The sequence below is a fragment of the Pyrus communis genome, chromosome 5 (assembly GCF_963583255.1).
Source record: "Pyrus communis chromosome 5, drPyrComm1.1, whole genome shotgun sequence".
NCBI classification, from domain to species: Eukaryota; Viridiplantae; Streptophyta; class Magnoliopsida; order Rosales; family Rosaceae; genus Pyrus; species Pyrus communis.
Window position 1 is genome coordinate 20,981,185 of NC_084807.1, and position 16,565 is coordinate 20,997,749.

Below are 16,565 nucleotides of genomic sequence, written 5' to 3' on the forward strand. Positions count from 1 at the left end.
CTGAGATTTGATATGGGTTTTGAAAGTTTTAGCTCGATTTTTGTAGGGTTGTTGATTTTTCTGGATTTTGGAGATGAAGATTGAGATGGGTTTAGGAAGAGGGGTTTGGGGTTTGGGATGATGCAGTTTTAGAAGAGAGAATGGAGGGAATGGGTGTGGGTTACAGAAGAGAGAAGGGAGGGAAAGGGTGCGGAAGGATGAGGGAGGGAGAAGAGGCAAGGGGTTGGTGGGGGAGGTAGAAGACAGGTTTTTTTTTTTTTTTTTTTTGAATTTTTTTTTAAACCCCTTCTTCGAAGAAAAAAAAATCCACGTGGACACTTTAATGACACGTGGCGCCCAATCATTGTCCACATAGGAGCCAAGTCATCAGTAAACGGCAGACTTAACAGTTTGACTAACGGATGTATGAGATTGTCCCAAAATTTACAATTTAGGTATGACTCTGGGATGAAAAAAACTTGATGTACTAAATATTGAAAACCACGAAACATGAGAGTAGTAAACAGAGATTTATCCAAAATATTAAGAGGAATAAAACATAGTCCATGCACCATTGGAAATAGATAATTATAGCGCTACACTATTCATTTAAGAACTTTGATGTGCATAACCAGGAATGAGGGGAGGATTTTTGCTTACTACCCTAAACTATGGTGTATGCTCACATACATCTAATCATATGTGACGTGTTATTTTATTTAACCTTGGTTTTTTTTTTTTTCAAAATTGAAAAAGTAACATTTAGTGTGAAAGTTAACTAGAGTTAGGTAAAATGGTACATTGCAGATGACTAGGTGTATGATGAACATACACCATAGTTATGGTGGTGAGCCAAAATGCTCGTATGAATGAGGACTAAATCTAGAAACAACTATTGGAGATGACATGTATTACGGTCTAGTAGTATTTCTTCACTCGTAAGTGAGAATCTTAGATTCAAATCTCTGGAATGACAAGTTCACAACCAATTTATTTCTCACCCCCTTAATAGAAACGAAAAAAATAAATAAATTGGAAAGCTTAAAAATAAGAGAAGGAAAGGGAATCAAAATAGTTCTTGTAGTCGATCTGGTTCCTTATTTATTGGTATTTGATTATAAATTTTAAGGATATTGCACTTTTTTTTTCTTTCTAACGTGTGAATAAACACATAAAATGTTAAGAAGTGAAATAATTTACTTACCCATATATTAGACATGTTATTAATATAAAAAATCAAAAAGCATAAAAAATGGGACAACATTTATGACAAACCAAACAACCGTTAGCATAGAGAAAGACTTACATGAAGGATTTATCGTCACGTGACACTGAATCCATTTCATGTAAATTTGTCGATTATGAATTGAAAACCCAACTACAAGTGAAGGCTAATAAATAAAATTTGTCACAACTCGTCCATGCAAGTTCCCGTTCCCCCTCCATTCCTCACATCATACGGTCCACCCTCTCCTCTCTTCCCGCCTCGTACCCACCAAAACTCTCTCTCCAGACTCTTTCTCTCTCCAAAAATTAAAGCGGCCGTTTCGAAAGGATATCAGGCCCACACGATCTCATCTCTCTTCCCTCTCTCTCTTCCCCTCTCTGTAAAGTTTTCTCTCTAACCCTTGTAATTGTCCTATATTTTCGATCAGAAAAGCTTCACCTTCTCGTACATTTGATCGTGTATACATATATACATATACATTTGTTATATTTTTTCTGTACATATAGCAATTGGATTATTGGTGTAGCTCCTCGTGATCAGTTCTGTGACGTAAGTCCTTGCCGTTTGATCATTTCTCCGGTTTCAGTACCAATTTCGATACAATTCATGAAATTTACAATGACTTTGTATGTTTTGAGGTTGTTTTTTGGTGTGATCATATATAATTGGGTTTGCTGATTTTGATGTTTTCCTTGATTTGTCCCAGGATTTGTTGGGGATTTGATCGTATTGTTTTGATCGATGTGAAGGTAAAGGTACGAAATTTTCATTTCGAATATTGTTCGTTTTCTAGTATTTTATACTTTTTGAAGTGTGTAATTATAATGTTTTTTGATCATTTGGGTGCACCAAAAGTTAGCCAATTGTTACTTTTCTTAATGATTACGATTTTTCGTGCGAAAACTAGCTGAATTTTGAGAATTTCTGTTAATTTCTGTGTTTTTTTTGTTTATTTGTGATAATTTAGAGTTGTGGAAATGACTACTGGGAGTAACATACATATGCTATCAACCCGAGACAGTAATCTGCAAGGACCCAATGGGAATTTAGAAGATGCTTTACAGAGTGAGCTTGAATTGATTCTGAGAGAGCAGCGCAATCAGCATGCCATTCATCGGGAGAGGGACATGAATATGTATAGGAGCGGCAGTGCCCCGCCAACAGTTGAGGGATCGCTAACTGCTGTCGGTAGTCTCTTTAGGAACTCAGACTTTAGGGATGTGACTAGTAGGATTAGTAATAACAATGGGGTTTTGTCCGAAGATGAGATTCGATCTCATCCTGCATATCTTTCATACTACTATTCACATGATAACATTAACCCAAGATTGCCTCCACCGTTGTTGTCAAGAGAGGATTGGCGTGTTGCACAAAGGTTTCAGGGTGGCGGGTCTTCTTTTGAGGGCATTGGAGACTGGAGGAGGAAGAAGTTGGCTGATGATCGTGATAGTTTGTCGCTGTTTGCCACGCAGTTGGGGCTACAAAAGGCAGAGAACGATATGATGGAACTGAGGAATGCTAATGGGAGCAATCTCCCTAAACAGACTTCATCTGAGTGGCTTGATAGAAGCTCAGATGGTTTGATTGGTTTGTCGACAACTGGGCTTGGTGGAAGGAGAAAGAGTTTTGCTGACATTTTTCAGGTAATCTATTGGGAAGACTTTCTTCTGTATTATTTATGTAGTTTCTAGGTTAGACTTTGATTGCATGGTTTTGTACTGCATTTTTTTTTTTTGGATTCCCTTTAACTGCTAATCTTGACATTTGTTTCTTTCTCAAATTTTGTATGCTTGAGTATTTTGATGCTGGTGATACCTGCCCGTTTTGATTAGTATTTCAGTTAGATGTCAGTTTGAAGCTTGCATTACAGATAGCTTTTAGTTTACATTTGATATTTATTGCATAATACACGAGATCACACATTTTCCATAAGGGCTGGTTCACCTTCACACAGGGATGCAGAGCAAGGATGTAGCTAAGATCCTAAAAGCCTGATCCTGCTCGTAGAATTACTCTTGCAACTATCTGTGGTGGCGTCTAATGGAACCTTTCCATCTTGCTAGCTGCTGTATTATATGTTGAATGCATCATGCTGTACTTTTATTTACCACTGTCTAGGTTCTCATTTCTTTTGTCATTTTTTTTTCCTTTTCCTTTTCAAATATCCAGAAAAGGTGCAGATGAATATTAGTTGCAGAAAGTTTTCATTATTCATATTCTTTAATTGATATGCTTATACCTGCACTTTTCCAAGTAAATCCAAACAATTTGGTTTGGAAAGAAGTGCTTTGCTGCTATTTCTTGTTTCTTTTTTTTTTGTGTCATGTAAATTAATAACTGACATATGCTGCAGGAAGGACTTGATCAAACTGCCTCCTTGTCAGGTCCCCTGTCAAGGCCATCAAGTCGTAACGCATTTGGTGATATCATGGATTCCACAGGCATGGCTGATCCCCATCCTGTTGCGTTATCTAATGGAGTGGAGTCTGCAGAAGGTATGCATAATGGAAGAGCTTCACGTGGCCTGGTGGGAGTTCAGAGCCATGGCTCAACAACTTCTAATTCCTTTGCATCTGCTGTCGGGCCTTCTTTGCCAAGAAGCAGAACCCCTGAACAACAACTACTTGGGAGGTCTAACAGTTTTGGCCTCCCCCCTGTAGGGAGTAGAGTTTTCCCAACCGAGAGGAAGAATGTTGCTAGTCTAGATATTCAAAATGATCATTCTTCCAGCATGAATGATCTGGCGGATATTTCAGTCAATTTTTCTGGCTTAAGTCTGTCAAAAATTAGACCTGTAGATGATGATAGACGTATTCAGTCGCAGCTTCATGTGGATCTTGATAATCAGCATGATTTTCTGTTTAAGATGCCAAATGGGCATAACCAGGGGCTGCAGCAGGAACTGTTAGAGAAGGCAAATGCTGAAATTTTTTCTCTTCCTACTAATTATGCTCATCTAGCAAAGAAAAATGGAATCATAACAAACCGTACTACATCCACTGGGCAAGCTAATTTTTCAAGAAGAACTTCTTCTCCCAGTCTTTACTCAAACGGGAGTGCTTCAGGCTTTGGAGCTTTGGAGGGATCTAATGTTCCTTACCAAGAAGCAAATACGCCAGGTTTGGACTTTGATGGCCATGTTGCTGGGGCCTATCCTGTAAATCCGAAGTTGAATATGAAAATTAATGATCATCTTGATGCAGGTAATTACGTAGTTTCTTAAATTTCAACTGCAACAATTTTTTTTATTTTTAAAACCAGCAGAGTACCTTGGTTGAATAGTCAGGTAGCACTTAGCATTGACAATCTCTCTCTCTCTCTCCCTACCTCCTTTTCTTTTTCGGGTGCAGTAGCTAGAGGTGATGAACAAGGTCTGAACAGACTGGGAAACAAAGTAGGGCCTGGTCTCCATTCTTCTGTTATGGACCCATCTTATATTCAGTTTTTGCAAAGAACTGATTATGCAACACGTAATGTAACTAGTCCAAGTGGTTATCCTCTGAGTAAAAGCCACTTTGGTACTTTGCATGGAGACTTGGAGGGGCTTCAGAAGGCATATCTTGAGGCATTGCTTGTTCAAAGGAAGCAACAGTATGAGTTGTCACTTTTAGGTAAATCTGGTGGTTTTAATCATGGTTATTATGGGAACCCACCATATGGGCTTGGTATGTATCCTGGAAATCCAATGGAAAATTATCTGCATCCTTCTATTGGGCCTGGTAGTCCAATGTTTGAGAGTGAGAAGATTGCACGCTTTAATTCTATGTTGAGAAGTTCAATGGGAGGGTCAGTTAGCTCCTGGAACTCAGACATTGGAAAGGACCTAGAACGACGACATGCATCATCATTATTAGATGAATTCAAGAACAACAAGAACAAGTCTTTTGAACTTGCAGACATTGTTGATCATGTAGTGGAATTCAGGTATATATAATGTTTTCTTTAGTGTATATTCTTCTTAGGTTGCTTTGGCAGCAATTCTGACTTCAATTTCTTCTGCTCTAAATTGTAGTACCGACCAGTATGGAAGTCGCTTTATTCAGCAGAAACTAGAAACTGCCACTGTGGAAGAAAAAATGAAGATATTTCCAGAGATTATTCCTCATGTTCGCACCTTGATCACTGATGTATTCGGAAATTATGTCGTACAGAAAGTATGATTGATCTCTTTATTTCAAATACTTGAAATTTCCTTCCTTCTATTTAAAATTATTAATTCTATTGTTCTTGAAAATTGCAGTTTTTTGAGCATGGTACAGAAAGCCAAAAAAAAGAATTAACCAGCCAACTTACTGGCCATATTTTGCCTCTCAGTCTTCAAATGTATGGTTGTAGAGTGATCCAGAAGGTGACTTCCTGATTCTCAAAATCTTGATCTACTTGTTTCTATCTTTTTAGCAATGCCCTTCCACGTGTTAGCTTCACACTTTTGATCTGCCTCAAAATTTGCATAGCATGTATATGAATTCCTTTTGTCCAGTTTTTACTTTTGCAGAACTCTTTCTATCATAGTGTATGTTGTTACTCATGCCACGTACATACTTCATTGCTACGAGCAAATAATGTATTATATTGTATTTTCCTAGCAGTAGCTTCATGTGATGTTTGTATTGGGTGAGGAAAAAAGACAGTTGTAAATGAAATTGGAGTCTTAGAAAAATCCAAGAAAGATGCCTTCCACATGTTACGTATAAACACAATGCTAGTGTCTTGTATAACCTTCGTTGTGACAGATGACTGTATATGTTACTCTGCTTCCCTCCTCTATTACAAAACGTTGGTGCATGGAGAAAAACAATGACCCAATCATCATATTATTTAAGCATTGTTTAACTCTGGTATGAGATGAATTGCACTTGGAAAATAAGTATAAATGCTCTAAGTTTTACACCAGGCTTTGGAAGCAGTTGATGTGAATCAGCAGGCACAGATGGTGTCGGAGCTTGATGGTTCAATCATGAAATGTGTTCGTGATCAGAATGGGAATCATGTCATTCAGAAGTGTATAGAATGCATCCCTCAAGATAAAATCCAATTTATAATTTCATCCTTCTATGGGCAAGTTGTCGCACTATCCACTCATCCTTATGGTTGCCGGGTTATACAGGTTAGTTGTGTTTGCATCTTCTTCCCCTGTGTAGGGATTCTTTATATATTACTTGTGTGATCCCTTTTGGTGCCTACAGAGGGTTCTGGAACATTGCAATGATTCAAACATGCAACAAAAAATCATGGATGAAATCATGCAATCTGTATGCATTTTGGCACAAGATCAATATGGAAATTACGTCATTCAGGTATTCAATACTCAGTATATATATGGTTGAGCTGCTGGGTTATATTTATTTGTTTAGTTTTTCCATAGATAGCCATGGATTTGTTTTATTTTGTTTTTGTTAAATGAGTTATGTTCCAGAAAATGTGCATTGTTTTGGATGACATGTTTTCCAAAAAAAGGGAAAAAGAACATTGGATTTTTGTGCATGAGAGGTCATATTGGCCTAGCAGTAACTTAATTGCTTAGCAAATATTATGAACCTAATAACCAGAATTCTTCTTGTTTAAGATTATTCTGGGCACGTGTACAAAACTGGATTCCGAGGCACTTTATATTTTTGTTTTCATTGAATAGATCGTACGCCTTGTAGTTTATACTATTCATGATATGGCTCCTGTGATGTCTTTTTTGAGATTCTTCTGAGCATTAAGACAAAACTGGATTCCAAGGCATTTGATTGTCTTTTTCTTTGATTGAAAGCCGATGTGGTTTATGGTGTGTTCTCACTTTTGTTTTCACAACCGATAGTAGTCATGTCATGTCTTTGCTTTAAGACCCTATGCTATTTTTGATATGTAACATCATCAACTATATATACCTGATGGAAATACTCGTGTACATATCTTCAACTGTGCGTATCTGATATAAATACTCTTGTTTGGTAGCACATCCTTGAACATGGTAAACCGCACGAACGGACTGCAATAATCCACAAGCTTGCTGGACAAATTGTGAAGATGAGTCAGCAGAAGTTTGCTTCTAATGTTGTGGAGAAGTGCTTAACTTTTGGGAATGCTGAGGAGCGTCAGTTTTTAGTGAATGAGATGCTGGGTTCGACTGATGAAAATGAGCCCTTACAGGTCTAAAATTAACGTTTTCCATACCAAAGATGGTATATGCTTTCAAGATGGTCTATACTAGCTATGGAAATTTTAACATGAAATTAGCGTGTTGATCAAATTTTTTGATGCATAACCAGAAATTTCAAATGCAATTGTGCAGGCCATGATGAAGGATCCGTTTGGAAACTACGTTGTGCAAAAGGTTCTTGAGACGTGTGATGATGAGAGTCTTGAGTTGATTCTTTCTCGCATTAAGGTTCATTTGACTGCCCTGAAGAAGTACACCTATGGCAAACATATCGTTTCTCGTGTCGAGAAACTCATCACAACTGGAGGTGAGCCTTTTCCTACGTATGCCTTGTACAGATTTGCAAAGTACAAGACCTCTAACAGATTTTGATCTATCATATGCAGAAAGGCGCATAGGGTTGTCAGCCTCGTATTCTTCTTGAGGAGCCCAATCTGGAGCGAGCAAAAGGCATTTTTCCTGTTGCCACCATGAATAAGTATGCACCTGTTGTACAGCTAACATGGACAGTGATCTTAGCAAGTTCGATCGATACAGAGAAGCTATAGTTGTAAATAAGCATGGAATCTGGAGGCCCCTGCGATATGATGTTTTTGTCTATCCGCCTCCTAGTATATATTTTGGCTCGCCGGTTCTAATCTGGCCATGAAAAAACTCGGCATGGAAGACAGTCACCCTTGGGCTCGAGAATTTACCGGTACAAGGTTCAGTGTCTGTATTACGTTCTCAAGTGTAAATGGTTAACTGCATTTTGAAAGAGAGGGTAAATAGGGAGTGTTTATATATGTTGGGGCTTTCGACTTTGAGAATTACTTGGTGTAAATATACTGCAATTTTCTCGAGGATATACATGTTACTAGTCTTTTTGCACTTGTCTTTTCCCTAAGTTTTTTCTTAGATGTTTGTCTGTTATTTCATTCAAAGAGAGACAACTACAATCCATAATTCAGTAACAAGAAATTAGATTTATCGAAGGTTAGTTGATTCCATAACAATTCGTTCTCCGATTCATGATAGTTCCTCCCTCTGCAACGAAGTTTGAATTCTATTTTTTGCAGTTTACAACGTCTCCAGAATAGAATAAACAAATATTTCCAACTTCTTTTCTAATTTTGATAATTTTGAACTCCTGTCGAACATTTAAGTGGAATTCATTTCCATGGGGATATGAAGGGAAAATCATTGACTAAGAACACTCTGCAATCTCCTTTCCATCTTCATTTTCCGAAACGCTAAATAAATCGGATTTTCACTCTCCGATTCTTCAAGATCATGGCCCACTCCCTCATCAAAGCAATGTGCTTCATCCTCACACCCCTGAAAGCGGATGCCTACCGAGTACCAATGGCAGACTCATCACAGTAAGCCTCTTTGAGGATTGTAGTGCAAGTCTTGTTCTTCAAAGACAAATAAAACATATGGGGATGCCTCTCAAACACCTTTTTTGGTAGGAATTTGATTAGTTAGAAAAGTAAATATAAAATCTGAATTGGCTTTTTACCTAAAATTGTCTCTGAGATTTGCATAACTCCTCATTTTATTGAAAAAATATGTTAAATAAGATCAAAATGTACCCTCAATTCAGAACAATAGGCCAAAATAATTTGACAAAATTTTAGAATATTTTCGTCATTTTATTTTTATTTAATGGAGATTTTTCATGGAATGACCAAAATAATTGATGATGGATTATGTCAAGGACCACTTCTATTGATTTCAAATCTCAAGAATCAAAGTAAGGAATTATGTAAAATCTCAGGAACTATTTTGGCTAAAAAGCCATTTGAATTTTAAAGTTGTAATTTTTTTTTCAATGAACAAAAGGTTAAGCCTTTCAAAAAATAAAAATAAAAATAAAAAAAGGTATATGTTATAAATAGAAAATTGAGATGGATCTCTCTACTTAGTTTCTTGGGTAAATTACAAATGTCAATGTCATATCTCATTTTACAATTTCATATATTCCGTCAGTTATTTGTCAATTCCTCCATTAAACGCAGACGTGGATTGAGGTGGGACCCAATTTCTATTAAAAAATTAATTGAATATTAAAATAAATCAATTCAATATTTAATAGAAAGTGGGTTCCACCTCAAGCCACATCAGTATTTAACGGATGACTTGACAGACAAATGAAATTGTAACAAATCCGTAAATGAGATATGATATTGACATTTTTTTTTTAATTTTTAGTTAATATTTAATAGAAAGTGGGTTCCACCTCAAGCCACATCAGAATTTAACGGATGACTTGACAAACAAATGAAATGGTAACAAATCCGTAAATGAGGTATGATATTGACATTTTTTAAAGATGGGGTATGAAACTGTGACTGACTCAATAGTTGAAATAGGTTTATGTAATTTACCTTATTTTCTTATAATTAGAAAAACAGTTTGAAAATGAGTTTAAAAAGGGCCCAACCAGGTTCGAACCGGTGACCTCTTGATCTGCAGTCAAATGCTCTACCACTGAGCTATGGACCCTTTGATTAATAATATTTTAATCAAAATTGGTTTCCATCATAACATTTTTTAGGAATGAGGATCCTCTCCGAATCCTCTTTGTGGGGATTCTGAAGATTCTCAAATTGTGTCCATTCATCGTACATCGTGCGATCAGAAATTATTTTAAATTAAATATGAATAGTACTTGACGAAAACTGACGGTACGATGTACAATAAACGGATACAATCTCCGGATCCTCCTGGATTTTTTAGCACCACAAATTTTCATTTCTTCAAATTCCAGAAGAAAAATCAATACTAACCACAAAGGATCCAATTTTTTTTTTTCCCTATAAATTTCTAAATAACAAACCACCATAACCAAATGATCACATGTCCATTCCCATGGTGCTATGGGAGATTCTAGCATACAAGCGGAAATATATTCCCCTCGTTTTAAAAGGTTTTGAAGTATTCTGATTTTGTCCAAAACAACAACAACAAAACCTTATTTAACTAAGTAGGTTCGGCTATATAAATATTAGAACACCACTACTCTTAGTTTTGCATCAAGTCTTGTTCTAATTTTCTCCAATTTCTTATAACATTTCTGAACATTAGGCGAAGGTACAAAATTGATTGGAAAGAAAGATTTACTATATTTGAGAATAAAAACGATGAATTTATTTACATTAAGGAATGACAAATCCTCTATATCAAAGGTATGTTAAAAAAACCAATCTAAATCAAAGAATATGTAACATGTACAAGAACTCGGTGAAGAATCATCTTTCGGTGCAAATGCAGAAGAGCAGAAACAAGCAAGGGAACGCCATTCTGCCCCCGCTCCAAGGAGCCAATATAGACAACGTCAACACGAAACTGAAGCTTCCTCAACCGAAAACTAAAACTCGTTGCAAATGTCGATTCCTGGTCTCAAAGTTTCCACCATTTCTTCTTTTTCTTTAAGCTCGGGGGAGGAAGTTCTGAACACGATAACAAAATACAATGGAAAGATAACAAATGTTAACACCAGTATTATCATTTCATTTGTCCTTTTTAATCCCAGTATATGTATGTCAAAACCGATTATTTTCATTTACCGCCTTCGGGATAAATTGAATTGTAATGCACCTCAGCCCAAAAGCTCAAGCAGATAACTGCACAAGTGAAATATAAGCAAACATGACCAAATGTAGTGACGATTAAAGGGGGGATGAAGGAAGGAAACATATAAACTTCTAAAACCGTTACCTCTGTTGGATTTTTCAACGTGTGGAAGGATCTCAATGTAACATGTATCCCGGAAGGAAGTTATTACAAATATCTTTACACCATACTGCAATAAAAGAGTGGATATGTCAGTTGACAAATGAATAAGTTTCTCTGCGACCTGACAAACACCCACGTAAAAGCAATAGATCAAGTCTTATACTGAATCTGAGGCCGCCTGCAATGTGACATGATCACCCCATTCACCATTCCTATTTCATCCATGTCGATAAGCATTAGTAAATAAGCAAGAAAAAGACGTAAGCTTTAGGATAGAAAATCATGGAAAAAGAGATTAGCAAAATACTTGCTCATCTTCTTTAGATAATCAGCATAACCCATAGGAACATAACCCTCATACATTTCGGGGTGACTCTTCAGCTGAGACATTAAAAAGATGAGTAAAAAGAGTTAAAATACTAGATATCATCTGCAACACCGAATAACTTAAATTTAACTACTAAAGATCAACTTACTGAAATGCCAACCAACCTGTTGAATAATTTGGTCTCTTACAACGCCATGGTATTCAGGAGAACGATATAGTTGATCAGATAAAGCACGAAACTGGGAAAATAAGACAATAGCGACACTATCAACTTAACTGAGAAGAGGACTCTGCAATATTGCAAGTCATAACAAAGATAGCATACAGTTATATATGTCAAACTACATGTAAAAACATATATACATTTGTGCAGTGCATTTACAATCTAGAAAGAAAGAAGTATCGAACGAGTGTAGAAATGGGAAAGTTGTCTCACTCTAGATTGCATCAGATTATTCATTTTGAACATTGATGTACTTCAACAAAAATTGGAAGCTCGGTAAATTCTTGTTTATCATTCAAAATTAAAGGAAAAATGATAGACCGATCGTTTATGTCTAACAGCAAAGAGGCAAAATGTGTAACCATGCAATATACTTCAAGATTTTCAAGTATAAGAAATTAAAGGTAAAATAACACCAACCTGACAGTTACCATCTCCCTGGACCTTACACTCCACCAAATCATACAACTGCAGTCTGTTAAAAAAAGAGGAAAAGATCAGACACCCCAAGTGAAACATTCAGTACCAATTTCATATTTAATAAAATTACACCAACAGGGTTAAAAAAAACAAGCGCACACACAAAGACTGAACATAAAAAATGACAGAATATAATCTGGAAAAATGTAATTGGAAGCAATGACACTATAGCTCCCAGGACACACAAACATTATGTGCTTGGAGTGATATCAATATGTTTTTAACTTTTCAAGTTGACTCTGATTGCACGCCAATCACAATAATCTAACGGCCAGTACAGGAACCCTTCCACAGTTTTGACAAGCGCTTTTTATTGGTAATTTTAAGTGGTAAGGGTTGACCATCATGAGAATCAGCAGCAATATACAGGATCTAGTTCAATATCATGCTACAGCTATATACTTGAATTGTATCCCTTTTATAATATAAGAAATTGACAAGTCAAGTCTATGAAAAAATCAGAGACCGAAATACACTTTGACAACTCATCCCTGGCGACAATTGATTACTCATACAACTTAAGTATATAATATAGGGGAAATAACATAAAATACCTTTCTAAAAGCCTCTGATGATCTGATATCTCTTCATCCTCTGAAGGTAATTTCTCGTTCGTTTTAGGAATATGCTGCCAAAAGAATGATCATAGTGTGAATCCCATTTTGCAAGAAAAAGAAATATTAAAATTTTGTAATGGCAGGCTGCAATCAAGTTTGCAAACAAAAAAACAAAAATAGATGTGCATGCTGTGTTGCCTACACCACCAATTCTATGTCTGAATCCTGTTCAACATTCCAGGATAAAACATTTGGAAACTTATTTCCATTTTGTCCGAGAGCGAGTACAGAAGGGATATTTGGAAGTTCAATATGTTCCTAGTTCCTACACAAGAGCAGGTTACAGATGTCTTGACAAAATCACTTCATGGTTCTGATTTCCTTCGACATTTTCAAACTTAAACTTAAACTGAGTTACCCCAATTCGCAGTACCCTGTCAGCAGTTAGTTTTGTAAAGTAGCTTCAGTTGTAAGCAATATAGAAAGTATAAATACCTATTCTTATTATTTTCCTATTAACGAATATTGTAACTGCAAAAACTTACAGAAAAATACAGAAATTCATTTTCTTCTTCCGCAATATTTCGTTTCATCAGTTATTCAAGATTTCATTTCCTCAGTTCTTATAAGATTGTTATGAATGACAATGGATATCTGATCTATTTTCACACCATCCCCCAAATAAAAATACAAGAAACTAATTTCTACCAATTTAAAATTGCCCGTGCTCAGTTTATCATGACTGCTGAAGAAAGTTCCAAACACTAAGCAGTCTGCTCACAGGACATGTGTCCTAAGTACAAGTACATATTATACACAAAGTTATTCTTTTTGGCAAGATGAAAACAGATTTTCGTTTAGTTTGTATAACCCTAGCTCACAACTTGGTGTGAATGCATGCAATTGTTTTATCCTTCTGTTCTGTTTTGTTTTTCTCAGAGAGAGATAAAGATAGCGATTTACCCAATTCAAAACAGAAACAATATGGCAGGACCTAATAACCAAAAGCACTGATTTATATATTCCGATAGATCGCTAGCAGATGACATGAATAATCTTTCGATAATTAAATGGCAGCCGCAAGACGCCATAAAAGTTATACTTACAGGTACAGAAGCCATCTGATTCAATCTTCTCCCTACTTCACCATCAAGAGAAGATTCATCTGTTATGTCCAGCAAGTGCAAAAAGTCTTCCCCATTAATTGAGTATTCTCCTTCGCAATGATCATTTGCTACCTCGTTTCCAATACTCCTTGGATCATGCGCCTCATGTTGCTTATTTCTATAATCATCGGTATCCATATTTCTGCCATAGTAATTTACTGCATCCTGAACATTTTCAAGCCCTACAAATTTCCAACATTTCATCACAATAAGGAGAACAAATACAGAAACTCAAATCAGAGAACTAAACGAGAATGTCAACTTGCAGTATCCCATACCAGTACCATTGTGCCTATTTGAAGCGCCAAGCCAATCCTGTGCAAGAATTGACGCTTCCAACTGCCCATCTCCATAACCAGAAGCTCCTGACTTTTCTACAGAAGTGAGCCTTGACAACTCTTCTTGATAAGCTTGAGCTATAATCTCATCATTCTCCACATTACAAGGCTCAGCATAACCTTCTCTAACATACTCTACTTGACTAAAATCCTGGTCGTATTGCGTAACAGTACTACGAGAATTATCATTCGACATCGTGCAAACATCCAAGAGATGGAGACCCCATCGAACCACGTCGGGATCAAGATTATATGTTGTCATCTGCTTGTGAAACATCTATATAGCAACACTACCTCTGCTCCTCAAGTACCTAGCAACCCCATTAAATTTCAATAACCGAAAAAAACTCGAAAAGGGTATAAACATAACACTGGAAACAACATCATTTGCAATCTATTAAACTAAGTTCGCAATCATATAATCGATTTCCTCAAAATCTATCCACAATTTCAATAAAAAATCGGAACTTTATACCAACCCAACAGCAAAATCCAAAAGTAGAAACAAATAAATTGCGCATCAAGTCCAGAAAAATTCCACAGAGCAGAACATGAATCACAAAACCCTAATCCCAAAGAATCCAAATTGTTCAAATAGAATCCAGAAAAGCTTCAAACTTTGAATTTACAACGTACCCAGCAAACTAAAAAAAAAAAAAAAAAACCACCTTTGAATCCAAATTACGGTATTGGGGTCGGAAGAATCCAGGGAGCCAAACGGGAAGGGGTCGTGAATGCACACGCCACCTGGGGGGAGGAAGATAAGAAGGTGTTTGTTGAAATTAGAAACCGCCGTTGGGTTTGCGTGTTTTGTAGAAAATGGAAAATTCCCGTTGAGGTTTATGTACGGCTCGCTTTTTGTAATGGGAACCTGAAGCACAGGGAAACGAACTGGGCCCCATGATGATCTGACACGCGAACATTAGTCAACGGGATCTCCCGGTCCCCGTACTATGCCACGTTTTGGTTGTCAAGGTTGGTATGGGGAGTTCGTCCTTGGGCCTAGTAGTAGGAGATGAGAATATAACCGAGACAAGGGAGGAACAAATGTAGCCAAAATCTTTGACCCTTCTAACAATCGTCCTGAAAATCGAATAATTTAGGGTATCAAATGACATTCCAACAAAAACAAAAACAGTCACGTATCGTAGTGACACGGATTGATGGTAAGGAGAAATTTCTTTCAACTTACAATTTAGCGTTAATTTTCGTATTAATGTTATAAAATATAAAATAAGGAAAATTAATAAAAAATACTTGAAAACTTTTAGTTTTAACGATAAGAACAAAATAAAGGATAAAATGAATAGTACCAGGTTTGACTTTTTAGTGTAAAAATGTGATTTTTCGTTAAAATTTCGTATAAAATAATAATACATGTGTTGAAAATTCTATAATGGTGACTGCAAAGCATGAGAATTTTGTAATGATGACTGCAAAGCATGTTGGAGAAATGATTACATCATTATTTTGATAAATCTTTTTTGTGCTTGATGAGTTATGTATATTATAAGATGTGTGTAATTATTAACACTTAATATCAAATCGAGTGGCATGAGAGAGAGAGAGGAGGAGGGGGGAGGGTGTTCGAGGATTTTAAGGTCAAAGATAGAGTTATCTGTTCATGTGTACATTAGTTTTTTTCAAATTGTAATATCATTTTACCACGTTTCACTACATTAAATAGCAATTTCAAAGATTTTAAGGTCAAAGATAGAGTTATATGTTCATGTGCACCTTAGTTTTTTCAAATTGTAATATTATTTTACCACGTTTCACTACATTAAATGGCAAGTTAATAAAATTTCTTACCGTCTAACTGATTACAAGATATCACTAAACGTGAAACGTTTTGGTTTGAGGAAACTCTAGGTTTTCGTTAAGATGCTTTATTTGAGGATTGTAACCTTGTTAACACCTGATTGGATTATCTTGACTCGTGTTCATAGGGGACAAGCATGGGGGTTTCTTCCATGGCCCGACCCCTTCCAATTGCTCTAAGTGGGGAGAAGGATACTTTAGAGTCTCTGTTGGAGCAGTTATGTTTTTATTTAATAATATATATGTTTATATATTTATGTTTTGTTTTATTACCCATATTATATACATAACATTTGTTTTATTATCATTATTCTATGCATAACAGCCATTTGATTTTGGCTTTTCAATGAGATAAGGAGTTACAGCTTTTTTGAAACATGTTATTGACTTTTCAATCAGATAAGGAGTGATCTCCTTTTAAGTTTGAAAAGATGGGATTCCTTCTCTAAATAGAGAAGAAGATCAAGTCTATTTACATAATTGATTTGGACGTTTTGATTTTGCCCGTTTTGTTTTCTTCTGCATTTGATACCCTACAGTTTTGCACCCCAAATAACTCCTTTGTCTTTTTTACGGT

The 16,565-nt window shown here is 36.2% G+C and overlaps 2 protein-coding genes and 1 non-coding gene across 6 annotated transcripts; 1 reads left to right on the plus strand and 2 right to left on the minus strand.

Annotated features, from left to right (window-relative positions):
- The first annotated feature begins 1,623 nt into the window (after positions 1–1,623).
- Positions 1,624–8,225, plus strand: LOC137734078 (pumilio homolog 4-like). Of its 2 annotated transcripts, none has more exons than XM_068473347.1 (12): positions 1,624–1,756; positions 1,914–1,962; positions 2,175–2,850; positions 3,561–4,410; positions 4,558–5,131; positions 5,220–5,361; positions 5,448–5,555; positions 6,102–6,314; positions 6,394–6,504; positions 7,151–7,345; positions 7,488–7,662; positions 7,742–8,225. In XM_068473347.1, exons 3-12 carry the CDS (start codon positions 2,185–2,187, stop codon positions 7,777–7,779), a joined length of 3,072 nt encoding a protein of 1,023 aa, XP_068329448.1. In that variant the 5' UTR covers positions 1,624–1,756; positions 1,914–1,962; positions 2,175–2,184; the 3' UTR covers positions 7,780–8,225. The 2 variants fall into 2 exon arrangements, with proteins under 2 accessions (XP_068329448.1, XP_068329450.1); XM_068473349.1 differs by having other exon boundaries at positions 1,914–1,956.
- A 1,545-nt stretch (positions 8,226–9,770) lies between these two features.
- On the minus strand, positions 9,771–9,842 carry TRNAC-GCA (transfer RNA cysteine (anticodon GCA)). The gene has a single exon. It is a non-coding gene; the product is annotated as a tRNA-Cys (tRNA).
- Positions 9,843–10,208: 366 nt separating this feature from the next.
- Positions 10,209–15,000, minus strand: LOC137735396 (OVARIAN TUMOR DOMAIN-containing deubiquitinating enzyme 9-like). 3 transcript variants are annotated; one of them, XM_068474823.1, is made up of 11 exons: positions 14,836–14,999; positions 14,114–14,478; positions 13,770–14,011; positions 12,661–12,734; positions 12,047–12,101; positions 11,568–11,642; positions 11,383–11,456; positions 11,239–11,287; positions 11,058–11,142; positions 10,907–10,963; positions 10,209–10,789 (listed from the first exon to the last, which is right to left on the minus strand). In XM_068474823.1, the coding sequence occupies exons 2-11, from the start codon at positions 14,442–14,444 to the stop codon at positions 10,740–10,742; spliced, it is 1,092 nt and encodes a 363-aa protein (XP_068330924.1). In that variant the 5' UTR covers positions 14,445–14,478; positions 14,836–14,999; the 3' UTR covers positions 10,209–10,739. The 3 variants fall into 3 exon arrangements, with proteins under 3 accessions (XP_068330924.1, XP_068330923.1, XP_068330922.1); XM_068474821.1 differs by having other exon boundaries at positions 10,211–10,789; positions 14,108–14,478; positions 14,836–14,998; XM_068474822.1 differs by having other exon boundaries at positions 10,210–10,789; positions 14,108–15,000.
- Positions 15,001–16,565: the final 1,565 nt, after the last annotated feature.

Coding starts and splice junctions, on each gene's coding strand:
- LOC137734078 (XM_068473347.1), top strand. CDS start 2,185: ATGACTACTGGGAGTAACATACATATGCTATCAACCCGAGACAGTAAT. Junction 4,411..4,557: donor TAATGATCATCTTGATGCAG/GTAATTACGTAG, acceptor TTTCGGGTGCAG/TAGCTAGAGGTGATGAACAA. Junction 6,505..7,150: donor ATGGAAATTACGTCATTCAG/GTATTCAATACT, acceptor CTTGTTTGGTAG/CACATCCTTGAACATGGTAA.
- LOC137735396 (XM_068474822.1), bottom strand. CDS start 14,444: ATGTTTCACAAGCAGATGACAACATATAATCTTGATCCCGACGTGGTT. Junction 12,735..13,769: donor ATCAGATGGCTTCTGTACCT/GTAAGTATAACT, acceptor TTCTTTTGGCAG/CATATTCCTAAAACGAACGA. Junction 10,790..10,906: donor TTCAATTTATCCCGAAGGCG/GTAAATGAAAAT, acceptor TATCGTGTTCAG/AACTTCCTCCCCCGAGCTTA.